The sequence below is a fragment of the Choristoneura fumiferana genome, chromosome 6 (assembly GCF_025370935.1).
Source record: "Choristoneura fumiferana chromosome 6, NRCan_CFum_1, whole genome shotgun sequence".
NCBI classification, from domain to species: domain Eukaryota; kingdom Metazoa; phylum Arthropoda; class Insecta; order Lepidoptera; family Tortricidae; genus Choristoneura; species Choristoneura fumiferana.
This window is the reverse complement of record NC_133477.1, coordinates 6,958,173-6,978,502: the sequence shown is the minus strand read 5'-3', so window position 1 is coordinate 6,978,502 and position 20,330 is coordinate 6,958,173. Positions and strand designations below refer to the sequence as shown.

The window sequence follows — 20,330 nt, the reverse complement described above, 5'->3', positions numbered from 1 at the left end:
GCTGCGCGAGCGCGAGCTTCAGGATGGATGGTCCGGTATAGATTACAAGTATTGCTAAATAAGGCAGCCATTCCTAAAACTTACTATTCGAACATCTTATACGCTTGCCTCAATATATTATGACATTAATTGAGTTACAATTTTAGACACGAGAATAAAAGGTTCAAAATAAATACCCAAAATAGTTAGTTAATTCGAATAAGAACATAAGGAACAATAGAGCAGCAATCAAATTGCGAACACATTTGTACTACATAAAAATAATACACAACCTTTTGCGCGAAAAGACTGATAAGTTTAACTTTTTAAGTTATCTTGAAACTGTTTCACTTTCAGCTAATACTAGATCTTTAGAATTAATTTTCCCATCACAGAGACTTGCACAGAAAAATCTTTTAATGTATAAGCCTATTGATATTATAATTATGACGTAAATTTAGTATCTGTCTATCATAGTAAGTGTTCCAATACATACAATACGATACATATCGAGGAGAATCAATTATTAGTTGAGTAAAGAGACGAAACCAAGCTAGCCTCCCTAACTTACACTAGCTACTCGCTGATATCGTCACAGCACGTCGCTGAAACACGCTCTACAACTACATTGTACTTTAACTCAAAGGTGGTACCGAAAAATATATATACTTTTATTATTAAAACAACGCCAATCATTTATTACTTTAGAGTGTCACTCACTACAAGGCATTCGATTTAGTACTCATTATGATAACACAGGGATCGCAATATCAAACTTAACGCATACCGTGGGAATTACGGATATGAGTAGAACAAAATTAATTCGAATTAGAAATGTAGTAGATATGCAACGTTGAAAGATCGAATATGTAGGAAAAATAAATTTCAGATGACATCGGTGGTTTTGACACTAAGTTTATCAGTCTGCGCCCAGGGGGCGGCATGATGCCATGTCCATTCACTAACTGTCAACTCTTGGATTCACACATGGGGTAGCTACACCAGGCGGGGTGGGTCATTACTAATTTAGCTTGTTCGTCTTTGTACAACATAATCCAGTAACTCGTATATTGCTCTGCGAAATGTATCATGCGACACATTACTAAATTTTAAAAAAACGAAGCAGTTGTCTTGTCACTTACACAAGTGTCGCTGGCAGTAGGAAACATTTAACATAATAAATATTTCATCCGACTCACTGGATAATATTAAAAATATTTTCTTAATCACAGCTATCAGTCTGTCAAAATTTAAATTAAGTATATTTTCAGAATTGGATTAGTCGTACCTCACTTACATAGATTATAATTCAAGTACAAGTACAATCAAGGTACAAAAGTGACTAATTTACGAGCAGAGTATTGTTTGACGCAATACGAATAACGACAAGTTGAGAGGTTGCTGTGTTGGCGGGTACTAGCGGGTAGCGGGACAACAACGCGACTGGCCACCGGCGCTGCGCTAACGTACGTATATCATGCATGAGGACGCTCGACGACGCCAGCACAGTTACTTTAGAGTACAAAGATTGAATATAAACAATTTCACACAGGTACAACAGAGATCTACTGAAAGAATAATACGAATATAAACTAGTTTTATATAGGATATGATTGATAATTATGCTCGATAACAAAAGCTTATTAAAGCGATGTTTGAATGCGAGAGACTAGAGAAGCAGTGTCTTGTGTAGTTAGCGAGCAGCAACTGGAGTCTACTGCATCAATTAACCGATGGTGGGGGGTTGGCCTTCGTACGGGGTACGTATTTACATATACAGACATAATCCGAACGCAAACGCCGCGAACCTGAGGCAGACGAGGCGCGGCCCGCGGCGCTGGGCGGCGGGCGGCGGGCGAGCGCGCGACTACTAACGGATTCATGTCGACTTACCGTTCTACAACTATACATATAGCAGTTTAAAATATTCTCAGCAATCACATTCAATTTAAATTACCACATTAAAGAGAATTTAGCTTAGTCAACATTTTTTTTATCAATGGCCCTCTGTTTACACGTAAAGTCACTCAGTACATTTTTTAGTTTGTATTAATCAGTTGTTAGTGTTTATCAAGAACACCCTTTTTCTTACAGCTATATACCAATAATACAAAAATCCATTCACTATAATTAAGGTAAATTTTAGATATTTAAACACTAAAATGTAAAATATGAAACATCCTAAATAAACTCTTGATATTCCAATTTTAGGCATTAGCTCAATTAATTAAATATATGCTTGAGTGACTATGACAAAAGAGAAATAAATGCATATTAATACTAGCCAACCATTCCCTTGTAACGTGTTCCTTGTTCCAAGCTGCTCGGGCCCCTATCATTAGCGCTAACACTACACATGTCAAAGCCTTCGTTATTTTATATTTGGTATCTATCTCTTATGTAATCGCACCACATAACAAGACTAGAGGAATGATTGCCTCTCGCGCGCCTCCTACCGCTACCGTCGTGCCGTAACCTCAAATAAGGAAGACTAGTTTACAAGTAGATATCACTAATGTGCTTCTGCTGATCGGGACGACCGAAACACGAACGCCCTAACGTACAAAAATATTTATATATAAATAAATAAAGACAACAAGCAAAACTTTAACCTTATCAAATTAAAAAGGCCCTCCTGAATATTGTATACTATCACTATAATAAGTTACGTTCTAGTAAGTTGATTTCATTAACAAGAGATTTTATGCGTTGAGGAAGTGTCAAACATGGGAAAATTATGATGTCTTTTGTGTCCATTGACCAATGCTCGGAGCAGACGATTGTAAACGAGCGACCGCACATATTTGGTCCCTTTTAGCTGCGTGTGCGACAGGTTTGTTGGTTTATATTAAAAATTCGTCTAAACATCGAGATCACGCTTTGCCGCTCGCTGCACCATACACTTCGCCTGAATGAACTAAAACGATTTCTTTGCTTACCCAATTTTTTTTGCTTCGGATGAGCAATGAAATTCTTTTAGTTCATTGATATGGACCTCCGCAAAGTAACGCCTGATTCAATAAATTTCTTCGCCTGACTTCAATTCAATACTGACTCAAATTCAACACAATTCAATTGAGACTGCTTCTTTTGGATCAATATCGAAAGAGCTGTTGGCGGTAACGGGGAAGGCGGTGTTACACCTGGCAAGCACCGCGGCGGCGCGGTAGCAGACAAAGCGGTCCAGTCCAACACGCATTACAGGCGGCATGTGTGGATCGCCAAACACAATTCAATACTCTTGATAATGGTCCTTATAATTAAGAGCTAAATTGGAGATTACAAAATATTTTAAGAATTTAACTCCGCATAAGAAAAAGCATTAATTAAGAGATAATAAAAATTAAAATTAACAACAACATTATGAGCAAACTACTATTGAATACTTGAGCTAAAATAATACCAGAGCAGCTTGGAGGCTGTAAATGGCTCCCATTTGTACGAACAATAGTATATTGTGATGAGAGAGATCTACGCGAGCAGACTATCTGAGAACGTCAGTGGTCGTTATGTTTCAAATGGCAATTACACATAGACTTTGGCATTCAAGTATTATGGAATAGACGTAAATTTTGGATTCACATTCCACACGAGAGACAGACGCTAGACTAAAATTAAAAAGAAATTGACTCGAAAAATTTAAATTACTTATTAATTCGGGTAAACTTCATGAAAAACAAATAAATAAATAGATAAAAATATTTACACATAGGCATTATATAAAATATATATAACTATAGATGTTGATTGATGACATAACACTTACGATAAAGTAAAACGTAGCTAAGCTCATTAATGATTACACAAGGCGAGGGCGCGGGGCGCGGGCCGCGGGTGGCGGCCAGCGGCCCGGTGCCTAGTGCACAATTCATTATAATATTCTTTCCCAGGAAACGTTTACACCTGCCATCGGTTACGGTAACGTACCACAGTTCATTGAGGCACAATCATTGGTTTCTTTTAATTGCTTCTTTTTTTTATTTTATTTTTTTTTGTTTTTTTTTTGTTTTTTTCTTACATCTCCTACCTATGATAATTATTATAATTACTTTTAGGTACGTAAATTTATTCTAAATAACAGAAACAAGTCACGAAAAAATGTTTTTAAAAGTGAAAGCATGAAGCGTATTAAATCTTTTAAGAATATAATTTCACAATATACACATATTACAGTATAGTTAAGTATAAATATACAACAACATAATAATAACATACTAAAATTGCACGTGACGCAATTGTGTGCAGGAAATAATGATGCAGTCATTGAACCGAGAGGAGATTCAGGTGACGCGGCGGCGACGCGGGGAGGCCGGGGCGACGCCGCGTCTCACAACCAGCCGGCGGCGGCGCCGGCGCTGACTAGCTCAGCGACCTACAGCACACACCCAAACACCCACACACCCCACACACCCACACCACTACATTTATATGTCTCTTTACATTATACCCATTATTTAAGTACTGATAACATTTTAACTGACTAAAAATTTTCAAGGCATGACTTCTTCCGTCTAAAGTCTATGGACAAAATATTCTACAGGGCACTGGAACGTTATACTTTCCGTTATTGGCTTTATCTAACTTTAATTGGAAAACGCTTTATAAAAATTATAATTATGACATTTTATTGCTGTATTATAAAAAATCACATTTGCACCAGAGAACTATTGCGTTTGAGGCAATCCGAATTAGTTTACACGTGGACAGAACGGTTCCAGGTAAAATAAATATTTAAATTTAGATATTCACTTCAGTAAACTGTTAAAAAGAACACGTTGATCACTTAAATTGAGCTTTACGACAATAGAATTGACGCCGACCGGTCGGTTGCGCGGCGAGCACATAGGAACATCAGATCAATTACCCGTACCGCAACTAATAATTTCAAACGATTTGGAAGATTGTCACTAAACGAAGAGATGCAAACCAATCGTCCCAGACACCTCTTACTTATCTTTGATACTCACTCTTTGGCACCTAACATTAAACGTCATGACATTGTCATTAAATGGGCCCCTTCGAGCCGTCGTAAAATTTGTAGGTCGATAGCAAAAATCAATTTCGCAATCGTCGTCTGAAGGGGCTTTAAACGAAAGTTATACTTAAAAAAACTGTTAAATAATATTGGTGTTATTTAACTTGTACTGTCAGTAAATAATAGAACTCCGCGTCACCGAGCCGACGGTGGAAAAGCGGCCGAGACGTTTCGCGCCACTTCAGCCTTCACCGGTCCCTAAAGTAAGGTATCAGGATAGTCTACTAATGAGAAATGCTGATTGTTTCTTTATGAACACATCACACATCGACACATTAACGCTAACTACTACAGGTCCAAGCGATCGGTCGACGAGCGCGAACGCTGCGCGCCGCCATCACTAACTTAGTTCCTTAATTTGTGAAAGAGTTCTCGAGCGTGAGGCTCGACAAGGTACAGCTTTACTTAGTCTAACTTAGCTCTACAATCGTTATGTATAATCGTAAGATCACTGGAAGATGCTCGAAATAGAATAGGTAATGTACAACTATTATAGTCATTCGCTTTCTGCGATCGTAAGTTCGGATCATAAAGCGTGGTGGGTCGTCGCGACGGGGCGACGGGGCGACGGGGCGAGGGGCGGCCGCGCCTGCGCCCCGCCTCTAGACTTGGCTATTCCCGTAACATACTGGTAATGATATATTTTGGCAGAGTATCTCTGTGGCACACCATCAATAAATTAAAAGTAAATAAAATGTAAATAAACTTTATGATAACGAACATTTACACGTGCGATCGTTGCCGTTAAATATCAATAGTATGCTTACCGAAACCTACGATAGGACTTAAGTGTAATCTTATAGCTACAATGATGTAATACCGACACGCCTACGACTACTATATATTATTAACAGAATATCTAAAGCATATGTCACTTTGAATAACGTTCAAATTGAGCCTATAGAAAATACCACAAATCTTTTATTAAATAGATATTGATATGGCTAAATTTAAGTTAGAACTTTATTCTTACCTATAGGTACACAAAAGTGTAATATTTTAAATTACTGTCAATTATAGTACTTTATAACACTTCTCACAAATGTATGTAATATAAAATGATAAAACAATTTTCAATTTAATATATTAGGTTACCCTTACATTAATCGTATAATCTAGATAATCGTTTCATATATTAAACATAAAGTGGCACTTGAATCACAAATACTGGAAAAAATTTGGGGAAACAGTAGCGTCGGCGGAGGCCGACCGCTGCCGGCGAGTCTACTCTGATACTCTCCAACAAAATAGATTATCCTTACATTAGGCAAGATACTTTACATCACAGGATACTGGATTGCAAGGAGCGCCGCCGCCCGGCCCGCGCGTTAAGTACTGGGCCGCTCGGCCCGCGGCCCGCAGCCCGGCAGCCCGGCAGCCCGCCGGCGTCGCTCGCTTCTCAAACTACGTGTATATACTCATTTCCGTCTCAGACTATGCGGCTTAAAAGGAATTTACTACTACAAGAATGCACTTCGAATCTCATAATTTTCAAATTTTGTTACCTTTATAAAAATTACAAACTAATTATAAAACGTTTTGTTAGACGGCGAAATGCACTTACTCATTTATTGCTGAATAAAAATATCACTAATGGAAAACAAAGGCTCATCGCGAGTGAGAATTCAAAACCGAATAAATAATTAAAATACGATCAGTAATGTAAAACGAGAAGTAAAAACACGAAAGAAACTCGGAACGAAACATCTCGACGGGCGAAACAGCAACAGCCCACGAGCGCAACAAAATAAATACACTAACATAAGGCCACGGACGAGTGACTGAGGTAGCCCGCGACGCACTACTCTACCTACTCCGATACCTAGCTCTATTTGGTGAGGGGGGGCGGCGCCCGCGACCCTATCGCACTATATACTTGATACAGGTATAACCATCGATACATTATATGTCTGCCGTTGTATATGTATAATTCTTATGTACACTAAATAATCTACATGAACACTTACAACACAGTAGATAATAGTATTGTGGACAGTTGGCTACCGCGGGCGCGTCGCGGCGCGCGGGCGGCGCGACGCTCCCGCGCGGTCTGACTAGGCGATGCGTCCGCCCCGGGGGGCGGCCAAGCGTAATTACAACTAGACACCCTACCACATTTAAATCTTACCCTAGGGGCCGCGTTCGTCACGCGACGCCACCGCAGGAGTGAGAGAAAGGGTTGCGTCGCGCGGCGAGCGTCGGGTTGGGGACTGGTGTCCGCGGCGCCCGCGCCTCCGTGTCCGCGGCTGAGTAGGAGACACGAGAACAGAGGTCAGCGCGGCCAAGGCCGGCCGCGGAGGCGAGGGGCTGAGATTTAAACCTTACGGGTGGTCTAGATAGACTCTCCGCCGAGCAGGTCGGGCGGCAGGAAGGAGTTGAGCGAGGAGGGTGTGGCGCGCTGGTCGTGCTGGTCGGGCCACAGGCCGGGGAAGCCGCCCCATGAGTCCTTGCCGCCGCCGCGCCACGCGCCGCCGCCGCCCGAGCCCAGGTGCTGCAGAATCATCTGCACCTCCGACTCGGCCGGCGACTCCGCGAAGATCGTCGTGTTGCTCAACACGCAATTGTTCAGAGCCATTTGGGCCTGCGGACACCAAACGTGTTAATGTTACAAGTCTAGATGGACTCGTGCTTAAGTAAAGAAAGATCTGCAATTTAGAACTTTTTTCTACAAAGGATTTTCAATGTGTCTTTGCCACTCAGTGCTTCCTTTACCACTAAGCCAAGACGAGAAAACCGTAGTGATGCCTGTTTTACCCCTTTCAATCATTCATACTCTTTACTCTGCATTTCTTCAGAACAATTTTAATCACTATCCTGTATTACAATCTGGACAAAAGATACTCACTTTAGCTGCCTCCTCGCGTGTGGAGTAGCGGGCGAGTGCGAGACCCTGGTTCAAGTACAAGTGGAAGTTTTGCAGCGGGCCGTGCTGCACGCAAAGAGTCTTCAGGGTTGAACCGTCGATCTGAACAAAACATGAGGAGTGAGTGCCGTTGAAAAGCTTAAAGCGAATGCTTTACTCATACTGACCAATGTTTGCGAAAACATACTTATTGGCTGATTTTGGATGATAAAAGAAGAATGACTAGACATGACACTAACAAACTAAAGCCAAATTAAAAAATTTCACACACCTGAGCAGTAAGATTCTTCAGTAACAGCCAAGTAGAAGCCTGCCATGACGGCACGGATCGCTGCTGAGTATTGACATGGTGCTGCGGCCATGCTTTGTTGAGGCCCGGTGGGGGCGCAGCGCGGGGTTTGGAGCCCCAGGCGTCAGCCGGAGGCTTGAGAGGCCCGGCGCTCGTAGCGGGAGGCGCGTAGCTCCACGTAGAGGAGGACAGGGAACGCTCGCCCCCCGGAGGGGAAGTCTTCCCTCCAAGCATGTCCGAATCTTTGATAGCGGTCAGGGACAACGGAGAGCGGACCACGCTTCCGGGAGTCATCGAGGGGTCATCCTCTACGTTCTTGATCTGATTGCCCTGTAGTAATTATAGTTGTAGGTTAAAAGGAACTTTTTGTAGCTGCTATGGATGGTTGAGGTTTTAATTGAAAATAAAATGTTATGGTTACATTATTTTAGAGCTACAAAGTGGCTTGCTATCTATAAACAAGTGGCATCACAGGGGTGTTCAAGTTTTTTCATAATGTAAAAAGCTCCAAGCTACAAAATATTCGTTAGTCTAGCTGTATTGTTGTTGCGTAAGTGAAGTGCCAAGTAGTTTGAATCAATCCTTAGGAAATCTAAATCAAACATGGCAACTTTTTTTCCCACATCAGTTAAATTAAAAAGCTAGTTTTAAATTAACTGTTCTTCAAACATTTTTTTAAAAATTTGTCTCAAATTTGTAGCTGAATTTTGATCCACTTTCAGTGGTCAGATTAACTTGAAAGTATACAGAATTTACTAAGTAGAAAAAAAAGTTTTAAAACGGGAAATTTAAACAAAAAATATATAATAGGAAAGTAACTAGTGTTCCCTGATAGCTGACCTTCCAGGGCTTGCCGGGCTCGAACTCTGGCACCATGTCGAACACGGGCTGGTGGGCGGGGTGCGCCGGCCACGCGTCTTTGCCGTCCGCGACGTCCGCACCGCCATCGCCCCATCCCTCTGCACCGCGACCGACTCCCCAAGTGCTGCACAACGATACACATTGTAGTATTAGTTACAAATTAACATCAAAATGGCCACCCGTCAGATCGAAACGGCTGGGTTGCTCCCACGCGGATCCAACGCGGAGATAAACTTTACACACTATTGAAATGCTTCGTAGGCGGATGATAAATTCGAAATGTAATTTCACATGCTAATTCCTAAAATTAAATATTCAGAGGTGTGAGTCGAGCTAGAGAGGCCACAAACCAAACCAGTAGACCAGGCGGCCTAATCTTATTGGATACCTAACTTAAATCGTACACTAACCACCCTAACACGGAAGTTCATCGAGGTTTGGCGAGGGAGTGTGTACAAAGACCTTTTGAATAAGTTCGCGCATCCCTTCCGCTTAGAGCAACGTCCGATAGCTGTAGATTTTCTGATTAGAGACAAGTGATGAAGTAGTGCGTACAGAATTAGTTAATTATGTTATGCCATCGTATTTCGTCGGAAAAGTTCGTGCTTATCTTGCTTCCTCAATTAGCTTACTAAAGTTTACTGAAGCTATTTGAAGCATGATAAATATACGAACTTATCCGTCAAAATATGATGGAAAAACATTATTCACTAGATCTGTAGTAATGTAATATTGTAGCGTTGAACGGATAGTGTAACAATGCATAACTAGTTATTCAGGATAATTTTATTCTCGGCGAGAATATCGACCAACAGTGTCGTGGCCGTTTACCGTTTTACCACAAACACTAGACATGCCTAATATGAGTTTTCTATGAACTTATATGTGTCGAACACATGTTTAACGTTGTACACGTTTTTCAAGCGTCAACAGATATCGTATAAAATAGACACACACACACACACACACACACAAATATCACGCCTTTAATCCCAAAATGGGGTAGGCAGAGCACACGAAACGTTACCGCTTCGGAGCCACTTTTAGCAATTTTAGGTTTTAAGTTTGACAAAAACGGTACAATAGTGACAGGTTGCTAGTCTGTCGCTTACGGTATACCTTAACCTAAAATTAAAACTTAAGTAAACTTAACTTAAAATAGAACTTCATTTAATTATGTAAGTTCTAAACAGAATAGCGTGTGGTATGCATGAAAATGACAGGAAAATTGTGACAGCGGCACGGCGTGAAAGTGCCGAAACGCTTATTCGCGTTACGGGCAGTGAATGCGTAATGATTCGGAATTCCTGACTAATAAGTACACAGATCACAACACGACGACATTTTGGTACTAAACTTTGCGAAAAGCGCAATTAAAAATTGTGATTGACACCAGTAATTTATAACTATTCTGTTCTTTTCGCTGTTCCACAGCTCCCACCGTCGCGTACATAGTACTTTTGGCAGCAACGTAAGGCCGGACCCATGTTTAACATTTGTATTAAAACGAAAGACGTCATAAACTAGAAGCATCGAAAGGCTTTGGACATATCCATGCTGGATTGGACAGACTCTCTGTAAACGCGTAAAAGGCTGTCATTGCCTCTTTTTTTATGGTTACATCTGAAATTAGAATAGCAGGCTAATATATTGTGTTGCTTAGTATATTGTTTTTCATAAGAATTTGATCAGTCATACTTTGTATAGACTGAAAATGTCTTTACAGAGAATCGTCAAGAAAATAATTCCACTGAAATTAATGATTGGTACTCACGAGTCGGGCTGCAAGCCGAGCTGGTTGAGCTGCGGACTGGTGGCAGCTTTAGCGGTGCCAGGCGCGCGGCTGAACTCTGAGCCTTCGCCGTCCTTGTCCAACGATGGCAGCTTCCACTGGTTCAAGCGAGACTGCTGCGGGTTGCCGCCGCCGTAGCCCTGCGATAACAATGCAAGTGAGATTTATTAAATTATAATATTAACTTTAGTGGGCCAAGATTGGGCAACCAAACAGATGGCCTATGCGGTGCCCTGAGAATTAATCCGGAATACTTTATACTAGTAGTACACTGTCCTATCTTACCCCGAAACCGGAACACAATAGTGCTATTTTAACACTGCTATTTGTAACGAGTAAGTAAGACAGTGGTCGTGCTGACAGTCACAGGTGGACATTTACTACTCGAAGTAGCTGTAAGTTTTTTTTCAGAGATGCTTATTTTCACATTTCCGTTTTCATATTGTGAATAGATTGACTAGCTGTTGGCAGCGACTTTACCTTTCTAAAATTACGAATACTAAAAAAAGTGTAGTAGAAAATAGTAGAAATATGTAGGTTACTTACGCCCTGTGCTTCTTTCGATATGCTTATATCATTGAAGTTGTTCTGGAGCTGAGTGAGTGGGTCTGGCCCTTGCTTGAACAAGTCGGCGCCGCCGGCTTGCTGCTTCATATACAGCGCCTGCTGCGTTGCGATCTGGCTCTACGATTAAATAAGTTTCGTTAGATTTTCATTTTTAATACATAATTTTGCTGACTGAACTTTTAGTGAGCTGTAATTTTATAGTCATCCAATCCATCAGCCACTGCCAGTAGTACAAATGTAAATAGCAAATTTTAACCATATTCGCTAACTAACCAACAAATCTTGTATAGAGAATGAATACTTTGACAAGCACTTCGGACAGCTGGCTGCGCTTTAAAACGTGACGTGAATTAACATCTGATTGTTGATTATGATCAATGACTATGTTGAAACCAAAGCCGAGATTAGGTATTTATTAAAGTTAACTGAGACTAGTAGAGCGGTAATTTTACATTTTTTTTTTTCTAGACTAGCTTTTCTGTAGGAACAATACTTTTTTATGCGACCATTGGTTTTTGCCTGTGTTCGCTGCAACGAAATCATTGAACACAATACACAATCTTAGCACTAAGTCTGTTAGTTCCAAAATGAACTTTCGAGAAAAGTGTATATAGCTGCTCTAAAACAAGTTCGTCGTTCTAAATCGGAATCATATAAGAAACTTTAAAATCTATTATAAATCAATAACACATTTTAGATTTTTTTTTATGGTATAGGGGGCAAACGAGCAAACGTATCGCTTGATGGTAAGCGATTACCGTCGCCCATGGACACCTGCAACACCAGAAGAGTCACAAGTGCGTTGCCGGCTTTTTAGGTTGGAGTACGCTCTTTTTTTGAAAGCTTGAAGGTTATATCGGTCCGGGAATACCGCAGGCGAAAGTTCATTCCAGAGCTTTGATGTGCGAGGCAGGAAATTTCTGGAAAAACGCACAGTAGAAGACTGCCAACCATCTATATAGTGAGGAGATAAAAATGAAGTTTGAGAACTAGTTACGTCACCAGACCAACATTTTTTTTTATTACTATATATTATAGTGTCATTTCAACACTTGAAATATCGAGCATGGCTCTGTAAGATTATAAATGACTTACTTGTAAAGCAGAAATCTGCTGCTTGGCCTTTGTAATTTGCACTGAGCATTGCAAAGCGAGCGTCGAGTTCGCCTTAGAAATGGCGAGTGTGTGTTGCTGCACCAACTGTTGCAGCACTTTAATCTGTTCAAAGAAGACCACATAAAAAATCCTGTAGAAAAAAAGGCAATGGCCGCGTAAACACGAAGTTCTTGAAGCGTAAAAGGACCGCTTGGTTGGACAATTTCTCCGCATCGTAAGTTAATGATGGGGTCAGTACTTAGCGACCTAGAAACGTTTGTGTCAAGACATTGAATGTTTGACTGCATTTGTTCCTTTGTTTTATAGAAACTTTCATTTTGTTTAATTTAAACACATAGGTAGTCGCTTATTTTACCTCTCGTTAATATTGTTCTTCTACAAACATAAAAACTACAGAATGACAAAACTACAGGCTACAGAATGACTTCTTTATTTTTCCACCAATTTTCATGATTTTTACGTCATTTGTTTTATTTTCCAGTTTTTTATCACATAAGTTATTTAAGAGAAAATTTGTGTCATGCATATTGGTTATTACTAAAATAATGATTTTCTCACACAGGACTTGTGTATGTGTAGAGCTCCTACTTTCTCTTCAAGTCGAGCCCTCGCGGTTTCAGGCTACCTGTTTTGCTAGTAACTGATTCATCCGAGAAATCACCTGTTGCAAGAGTTGATTCAGAAGCACGAGCGTCTGCGGCGCGAGTGGCTGGTTGAGTATCTGGTGGTTGAGGTAGCCGGCCGAGACGGCCATTTGTATCTGCTGCACGAGCATGCGCAGTTGCGCCGTGCTTGGCTGTCCACTGTTGCCGGTGCCGCTACGAAGAAAAGGAGTTTATAGAACGAGGAAGAACTGCAGTATCAATTCAAGACAACGCGGCATTCACGACAAAACATTTTTTACATTTTGTTAAAACTGCTTATGATCAGAATTTGTCTAGGATCCCGTTTTCGGGCAAAAGAACTACCTGTTAGGGTTGTAAGATTGGTGATGATGCACGGCCGGAGGCGGCGGCTGATTAAGAAGCTTCTGCACGACGGCAGCGCTGACCGGCGGCACGGATGGCGGCGGCTGGAATGGCCCGCCGTGGTGCCCGAAGTGCTCCTCGCGGCGCCACCCGTCCCCGCGCTGCGCTCCCAACATCTCCAAAGCCTCTTCCGCGTTCATATCGCTCCTACGCAACGCGGCCTCAGCGTCCTCTTTCTTGAAGCCCATCTCGACCAGGAACCTGAACTGCTTGCTGTTCCATAGCATTTCTTTCGGTATCTGTTTCCCGAGCGCTCCGCCAGACTGCGGAGGCTTGGGGCCACCCCACTCGCTGATGTCGTCGGGCCATCCGCCAGCGGGATTAGGCTTGGGCTTGGGTACGGGCCAGAGGCCGGGGTTGGAGGGCTCGGCCCAGGCGGGCACCTCGCGGTCCGGCCAGGCGGGCGTGTGCGGGTCCTCCCAGGAGCCGTTGCGCTGCGCGTGCGCGCCCCAGACGGCGTCAGGCTTGGTGGGCGTGGGCGGGATGCGCTGCGGCGGCTGCGGGCCCTGCGGCGCGCCACGCGCCATGCCGCCCATGCCGCGCTGCGCCCACAGCGACGTGCCGTCGTCAAACCCACCCGCTGTACGCCGTGCAGCGGGCGGAGATGGCTCTTCCCATCCCGACGCCTTCATCGATTCCTTGGGGCCCTAATAAAAACAAGACATGAAACATGTGTGGACGCGAAAATTCTTCATTATTGATCAGGAGGCTCCTGAAGATACTCACTTGAGCTCCCCACTGGTTGACGCCGCCGGTGGGCATCATCTTGTTGGGGCCGGCGCCGTGCTGGTGGTGCTGGCTCCACATCTCCCCGTTGAGGCGGCCGGAGATGCCACCGCGCAGGTCGTGGCCGCGCGGGTCGGCGGGCTGCTGGCGCGGGTCGGGCGTGCGGTGCGCCTCCATGCGCGGGTCAGCGGGCCGGTGCGGCGGCTCACCCCACGCGTTCCAATCGTCTTTCTTAGGCACCGCCCATTGTTGGGCATGTTGCGGTGGCCCCGCAGGCCACTGTTGCGGCGGCGGCGGTCCCGTCCACACGTTCGCTGACTCGCCTACGTCATCGTCCTCGCCCCAGGTGCCACCGATGTTCGTGGTCGGAGTGTGACCCCACGGTGTTTTGGAGGCGGGTTGCGGTGGCGGTTGGCCGCCGTTCCTCAGGTTCGCCTCCCATAGATCGGTGCCTAGGAATGCGCCATTGTTAACGCTGGGTTTCCAAGCGGGAGGGCCGCCGGTTCCGGTGGGCTCTGTCTTCGACCCGGGCTCGGGTGATCCGGGCACGTCCCAGTTGGTATCCTGATTGACATGTTGCTGTAACAAAATCATCCCATTAATAAAATGTAAAATCTTTATTCTGATGATTTAAGCAGTTATTTGAATACTTACTCCGCCCCAGCCATCCTGGCTAAAAAGAGCCTCCCTCATGGAGTTGAGTTGTTCTATCTTAGCGGAAGACGTTGAGTTCGTTGTCCCATTGCCGTTGGCGGCGGGGGGCATGTTGGGAGCGGCGGAGTTAGGCGAATTGCCGCCGTTGTTCCCTCCGTTGTTTGTGCCTATTAAATGAATTGAAAAGACGCTTTTAACTCTTAATAAATATATTTCTCCACTTATATTTATACGTTGGAGAATCATGTCTGATCCTGTTTTCGCTAGCTAGGAGCAGAGGACAACCAAAACGGGCTTGACTAAGAACGCAGCTAAAAATGTGATGCAAGAGCGCAGTCTACAGAACAGATAACTGCCGAATGAGTAAGATTCGATACCCTTAATGAAAATACCTATTAATGAAAAATCTGAATCACAAGCGGTTTACGCTTACGACGCATTCTAAAAGTTAGAGACAAAATTAGCCCAATTGTATTTTGATTTTTATTTCTCTATCGCCTTTATAAGAGTGCCTATAGTGTATAGGCATTCTGGGTAAATCCAATACACAGTAGCTCGCCATGAGGTGAGAGATTGAGGCCAAGGGCACAAGGGCCATTGATAAGTAAAAAAGTACTCAATGAATCTAGCAAAACATAACACCTGTATGGATGTATGTTAATGTAAATATGTATGTCGACATCCATAGTTAAACAATTCGATCGGCATGAAACTAACCATTGCTAGCAGGCGCGCCATTATTGTTGGGCTGTGAATTTGGCATGTTGGGTGGCGAACTCTGCCAATTCTGTGCAGCAGCGACGCTCGTCGGCGGCATTTGATTAGCATTACCCTTGTTGCTATTCACTGCAACGAAATACTCTTATCAATACACGTGCAAAACGTTCACCTGGGAGACTTGTATTGTAACTATGCGACATTTTATGACCAACTATTTCACATTCGCATCTTTATTGTTATGTAGCGGAAATACAGTAACGAGAGAAAATTATGGACGAAAACAATGCAACGTTTCTTTCTATACTAAGCCTGTTTATTTATTTTTTTATGAATGTCAACATACCAAATCACGTGACTCTGTAAACAAGCGAGTCGAGATAAATATCACTGACAATTACCTACTACATATTTAAAATGGATCAGTTATGTAATACTGGATGTAATAAATAATTTGTATATTACAGTGCCATGGACATTTACTTACTACACAATCCAACTTAAACACTTAATAAGTTTAAGAGTTCAGAGTATGTCCAGCAATGAACTGAGTTGTCACACAGGCTCTAAATATTACTGCCAGGACAACCAAAATTGGACTAACACATTTATTAATTAAGAAACGATGAAAATTAGGGAGTCACAAGGCAAGTTTAACGCTTAATGTAATCATCAATTAGATAATAATTAACCAGCGCTATTAACAATGCAAAGCAATGCGATCGGTTTTAAAAACAACTTACTGTCCGCTTGAGAAGTGGGCGGGCGCTGCGCCGCGTTGTTCCATTGTTGAGAATTGTTTGTTCCATTATTCGTCTGGCCGCTGGAGTTACCTCCCCAATTACCAGCTGTTGATGGAAAGGACGCTGTTAAAATGCATATAAAGCACTATCTCCTAACACTTAAAAACATGTTTACATTTTACGTTAAACGATATCACGGCGACCCATTTGGCTGCAGTTTATGTATCAAACGACGCCGACTCCGTTTCCGCACATGCCCACATTCCGCTTCGTAGGCACAATGTAACAATAGCAGCAATACCATCATAACAATAGCACTAAGTCACAGAAAAATAATATTTATATAGGAGCTCGAAGATTGTTTATTTTGCGATCAAATACTGCAGACTAAATACTAAATCCCTCATTAGTATGCGTCTTCAGAGCCTCAGTTTGAGGCCAAAACAACATATGTGTCGTAATAAAGTTAATGTTTATTAAGTTGGCATAAGTGCCAGTTGGCTACGAAATTTAGTGTAATACGAGGATAAATATTGTTGTACAGAGTAGAGAGTATGTTCTTACCGTTATTGTTGGAGGCAGGAGGACTGCCCCAACCCGAGGCCGCGTTGAGCGAGCTCTCGCCACCGCCGCGCAGACGCAGCCGACTCGGCACTCCCCAGCTGTCTTTGGCGCCACTCATGGCTTTGATTATCCTCTCCTCGTTCGTCAAAAGCTCCAGCATCGCGTCCAACGTGAGATCACCGTTGTCAAAAGTCTTCTTCAAAACTGGCGACTGAGAGTCCGATGTTACATCGACTTCCGATACATTATTGTCATGGTTTATCCTTATCGACTTTGCGTCGTTATTAATCATTCGAGTTTTCGTTTTGCATATCATATGAGCAGACTTTTCGTTTAGTAGTTGCGTCTTATCCATGCAAGGCTCATCTCGTATAATACAAACTGAAGATTTAAAAGCGTAATCAGACTTGTTCATATACTCGGGCGCTCCAAACGCCATCTTATACTTTAAGTTAAAGCTACTGAAATACGGGTCACTGTATGAGATACCCTGGACTGTTATGGCGTTAATTGTTAAAGGAATGCAGTAGTTAGGCGTATCGCCAATCATTTGGTTTTGTTGGATACTATCAACAAACTCTACATTATAAATATTATTATCTACCATTTTTACACTAACTCGCTGACTTTCATTCTTCTCTTCGACTCGCTTCAAAGCACCAAATTTATTTGTGTTCGCCACCAGCATCGAGGTGGAGATTTTACATTGCATTGGTTCGGTAACAGTATAAATATTGGAGTAACAATTATCCTTAATTAGATGTGGAACACATAATATTACAGAAACATTAGACATCAGACAATTATAAATACCCTTAATAGAATAATTTTCTACAATATCCACCTAGAATTATACTTATTTTCACAGATTGCATATTGTTTCAATTAAAGACTAAGTAACAATGGTTCGTAGTGATGCAGTCAAAAAGCAGGTAGCAGTGTTTAGTGCCTCTGTGGCAGAGGGCAGGTGAGATCACCGCTTGAAGCTGCTGCGGACTCGCCTCTAGCCCCGAGTGGCCCAGCCCTACAAATAATCAGCAAATGAGCACACCACCATCTTGCGACTCAAAGAGCCCAAAAGCATAATGCAACAATATCTCCCAGTTACAGACAATTTTGTACAATACCACAAAAAAGGCCCAACACCCCTTTTTTCATACTTTTTGAATAATTGAATAAATACAATAAGACAGGCTATTTTGCCTGAGAATAACTAACTGCTGCTGATTTCATTAAATAGAATTAAAGAAAATTCAACTAATAACCACCTGCGACTTGATAAGACTACATAGAGCTAAAATATGCCTGAAACTTCAGTCTCGAGTTTTATTAGCCTTAAGCATGTGAAGAGTTACTGGTGCATTGTTTAATTTTAGGTTTAGTTAGGAAGTTAGACCAGCATAACTAAACTGATCTGTGGAGTCAACTTGTCTGTAACACAAAAGTATCTTTTCTAGTATGCAGACAGGAGTGTCAACCTCATTTTAGCTCTACATGGCAGAAAAAAATTGCAAGCCTACCTTTCTTGTCACAGTTGGCTTTTCACAAGGATATTGTTGGATTCCAAGTTTAATGATTGATGCAGTAGTATTTGGTCAGGCAAAACTTTAAAGCAAAATGCTGCTTATTTCATCCTTTTACCACTGAACAATACAGCCGATTGCCTGGCTTTGCCTAGCGACAACTTTGTCTCTAGCTGGGAAATGCGTCTACATAGTTCATACTCACGTACCTTATAGGACGGACGAGAGGCTGAGCTGTATATCACAGATAATGCGGGCTCGGCAGATCCTTCAGAGCAGCTTCGCAGTCAGCTCGTGACGTTCAAATTATCTGCAGAAAGCACAAAACACAAAATTGATGCTACATCTTTGTAACGAACACCACCCTACATGATCGCCTTTTCTATTGTACAAGACAATTTGAGGTTAACTGAAGGACTTATAAAACAATATTGCGGTCTCGTGTGGTAGCGCTCACCAACATAAAACCATAATTACAACGCAACTAGAATTTCGAGGCGATAAGAACCTAAGAAATCACATAACTAAAATTTAAGCACTGGGTTAGTTCTCAAACGGTAGCTAGGTACCTACATATCTAATACGCCATTCGACAAATGGAAGCTTGTACTCGTGATCATAAAGATCAAGATTGGTCACCAGATAAAAAACCTATCAGAATTTCATAATTTACATCCAAGTAAGATTCTATAGGCAACGTTATTATGTTCTTTTACCATGTATTATATACAGATATTTGTGTATTTCGGCCTTGAGACTGCTGCGACTCGATGTTATACCTGTACTGTATCTATGTATCTATACTATATCATCCAAAGTACGTATCTATCTATGTCTACAGTGAAAGTTAGCACGACCTAAATGAAACGTTAGAGTTGATCAATTTAAAACAAAACATTCTAATCTTAAAGCAAACACACTATAAAACTGGTGACAATAAACGAACACTGTGAATTTTTACTGCTAGCAAAAATACAAAAAAATCTTACGTGACACGACCGAGCACAACGGTGTTATATTACTAGAATGAGACAGAAAACTAACCATGTTGCTTGCTTTCCGTTTATTGAAGCGAGAAAAAAGATACGCTTGAGAAAGCGATGCCATAAATGCCAAAGCAATTGACGACTACACAGTTCACATTATTCAGAAAATTTTGGTTTTCCATAGCATACCTTCGTTTTGTGTAGTTGTTGGCACTAGAGATTACACAAAAACACTATTTCAAACCCCCCGAGAACACAGCTTCGAAGGCTGGATGGAATGATTTCTTTCGACGTCGATCGGGGTTCGCACGATGAGCGGGATACGCTATAAATTTAGGAGGGCTTTGGGGACATTATGATTCGAAGAAAGACTGGTCGTTTTATCTCGGTCGGGTTATAGCAATTTGCTATTATATCTATAGCTATCTAAGTATACATCTATATTCATGATACAGTTGTAGCTATTATCTACATAATATCTATAAAGTAAGTACGTACAACAGTACAGTACTGACTGACTGTCTTTACATACTCCGAGTTATATATAGAATAGAGATAGATATTGCGAATACGGCAAGCAAGCACGTACCACACCACACTCCATACCCTACCTGTAGTACCTGTGAATCTACATAAATCTATATCTACAAATTAATTAATTATTGACTATTGGACTTACGCGTTAACTTATATTTATATCTACATTAGAGGGAGGTAGAGAAAGCTAAATTTGTGTGGACTGTTGAAAAAATAAAAAACTAGTAAGTAACAATTCTTGCATTGGTTGTATTGTATGTAACAAAATTTTAAATCGATAAGGCTCAGTCGTAAGATAAGATACTTTACGTGGTAATATGGTACCCACAGAATTTCTATGCTCACCCGCG

General features: G+C 41.9%; 2 protein-coding genes across 7 annotated transcripts in view; one reads left to right on the top strand and one right to left on the bottom strand.

The window, feature by feature from the left end:
• Nucleotides 1-20,330, top strand: part of LOC141428934 (cytoglobin-2-like) — a 286,546-nt gene that overhangs the window by 56,707 nt on the left and 209,509 nt on the right. The gene's annotated exons all lie outside the window — the stretch shown is intronic.
• Nucleotides 1,020-19,759, bottom strand: gw (trinucleotide repeat containing adaptor protein gawky). Of its 6 annotated transcripts, none has more exons than XM_074088989.1 (16): nt 19,633-19,759; nt 18,667-18,767; nt 16,935-17,958; nt 16,371-16,475; nt 15,628-15,756; nt 14,911-15,077; nt 14,257-14,835; nt 13,471-14,177; nt 13,164-13,320; nt 12,482-12,604; nt 11,366-11,503; nt 10,802-10,959; nt 9,007-9,151; nt 8,149-8,496; nt 7,860-7,979; nt 1,020-7,595 (listed from the first exon to the last, which is right to left on the bottom strand). In XM_074088989.1, the coding sequence occupies exons 3-16, from the start codon at nt 17,728-17,730 to the stop codon at nt 7,347-7,349; spliced, it is 3,921 nt and encodes a 1,306-aa protein (XP_073945090.1). In that variant the 5' UTR covers nt 17,731-17,958; nt 18,667-18,767; nt 19,633-19,759; the 3' UTR covers nt 1,020-7,346. The 6 variants fall into 6 exon arrangements, with proteins under 6 accessions (XP_073945090.1, XP_073945093.1, XP_073945095.1 ...); XM_074088992.1 differs by having other exon boundaries at nt 8,149-8,487; XM_074088994.1 differs by having other exon boundaries at nt 16,935-17,315.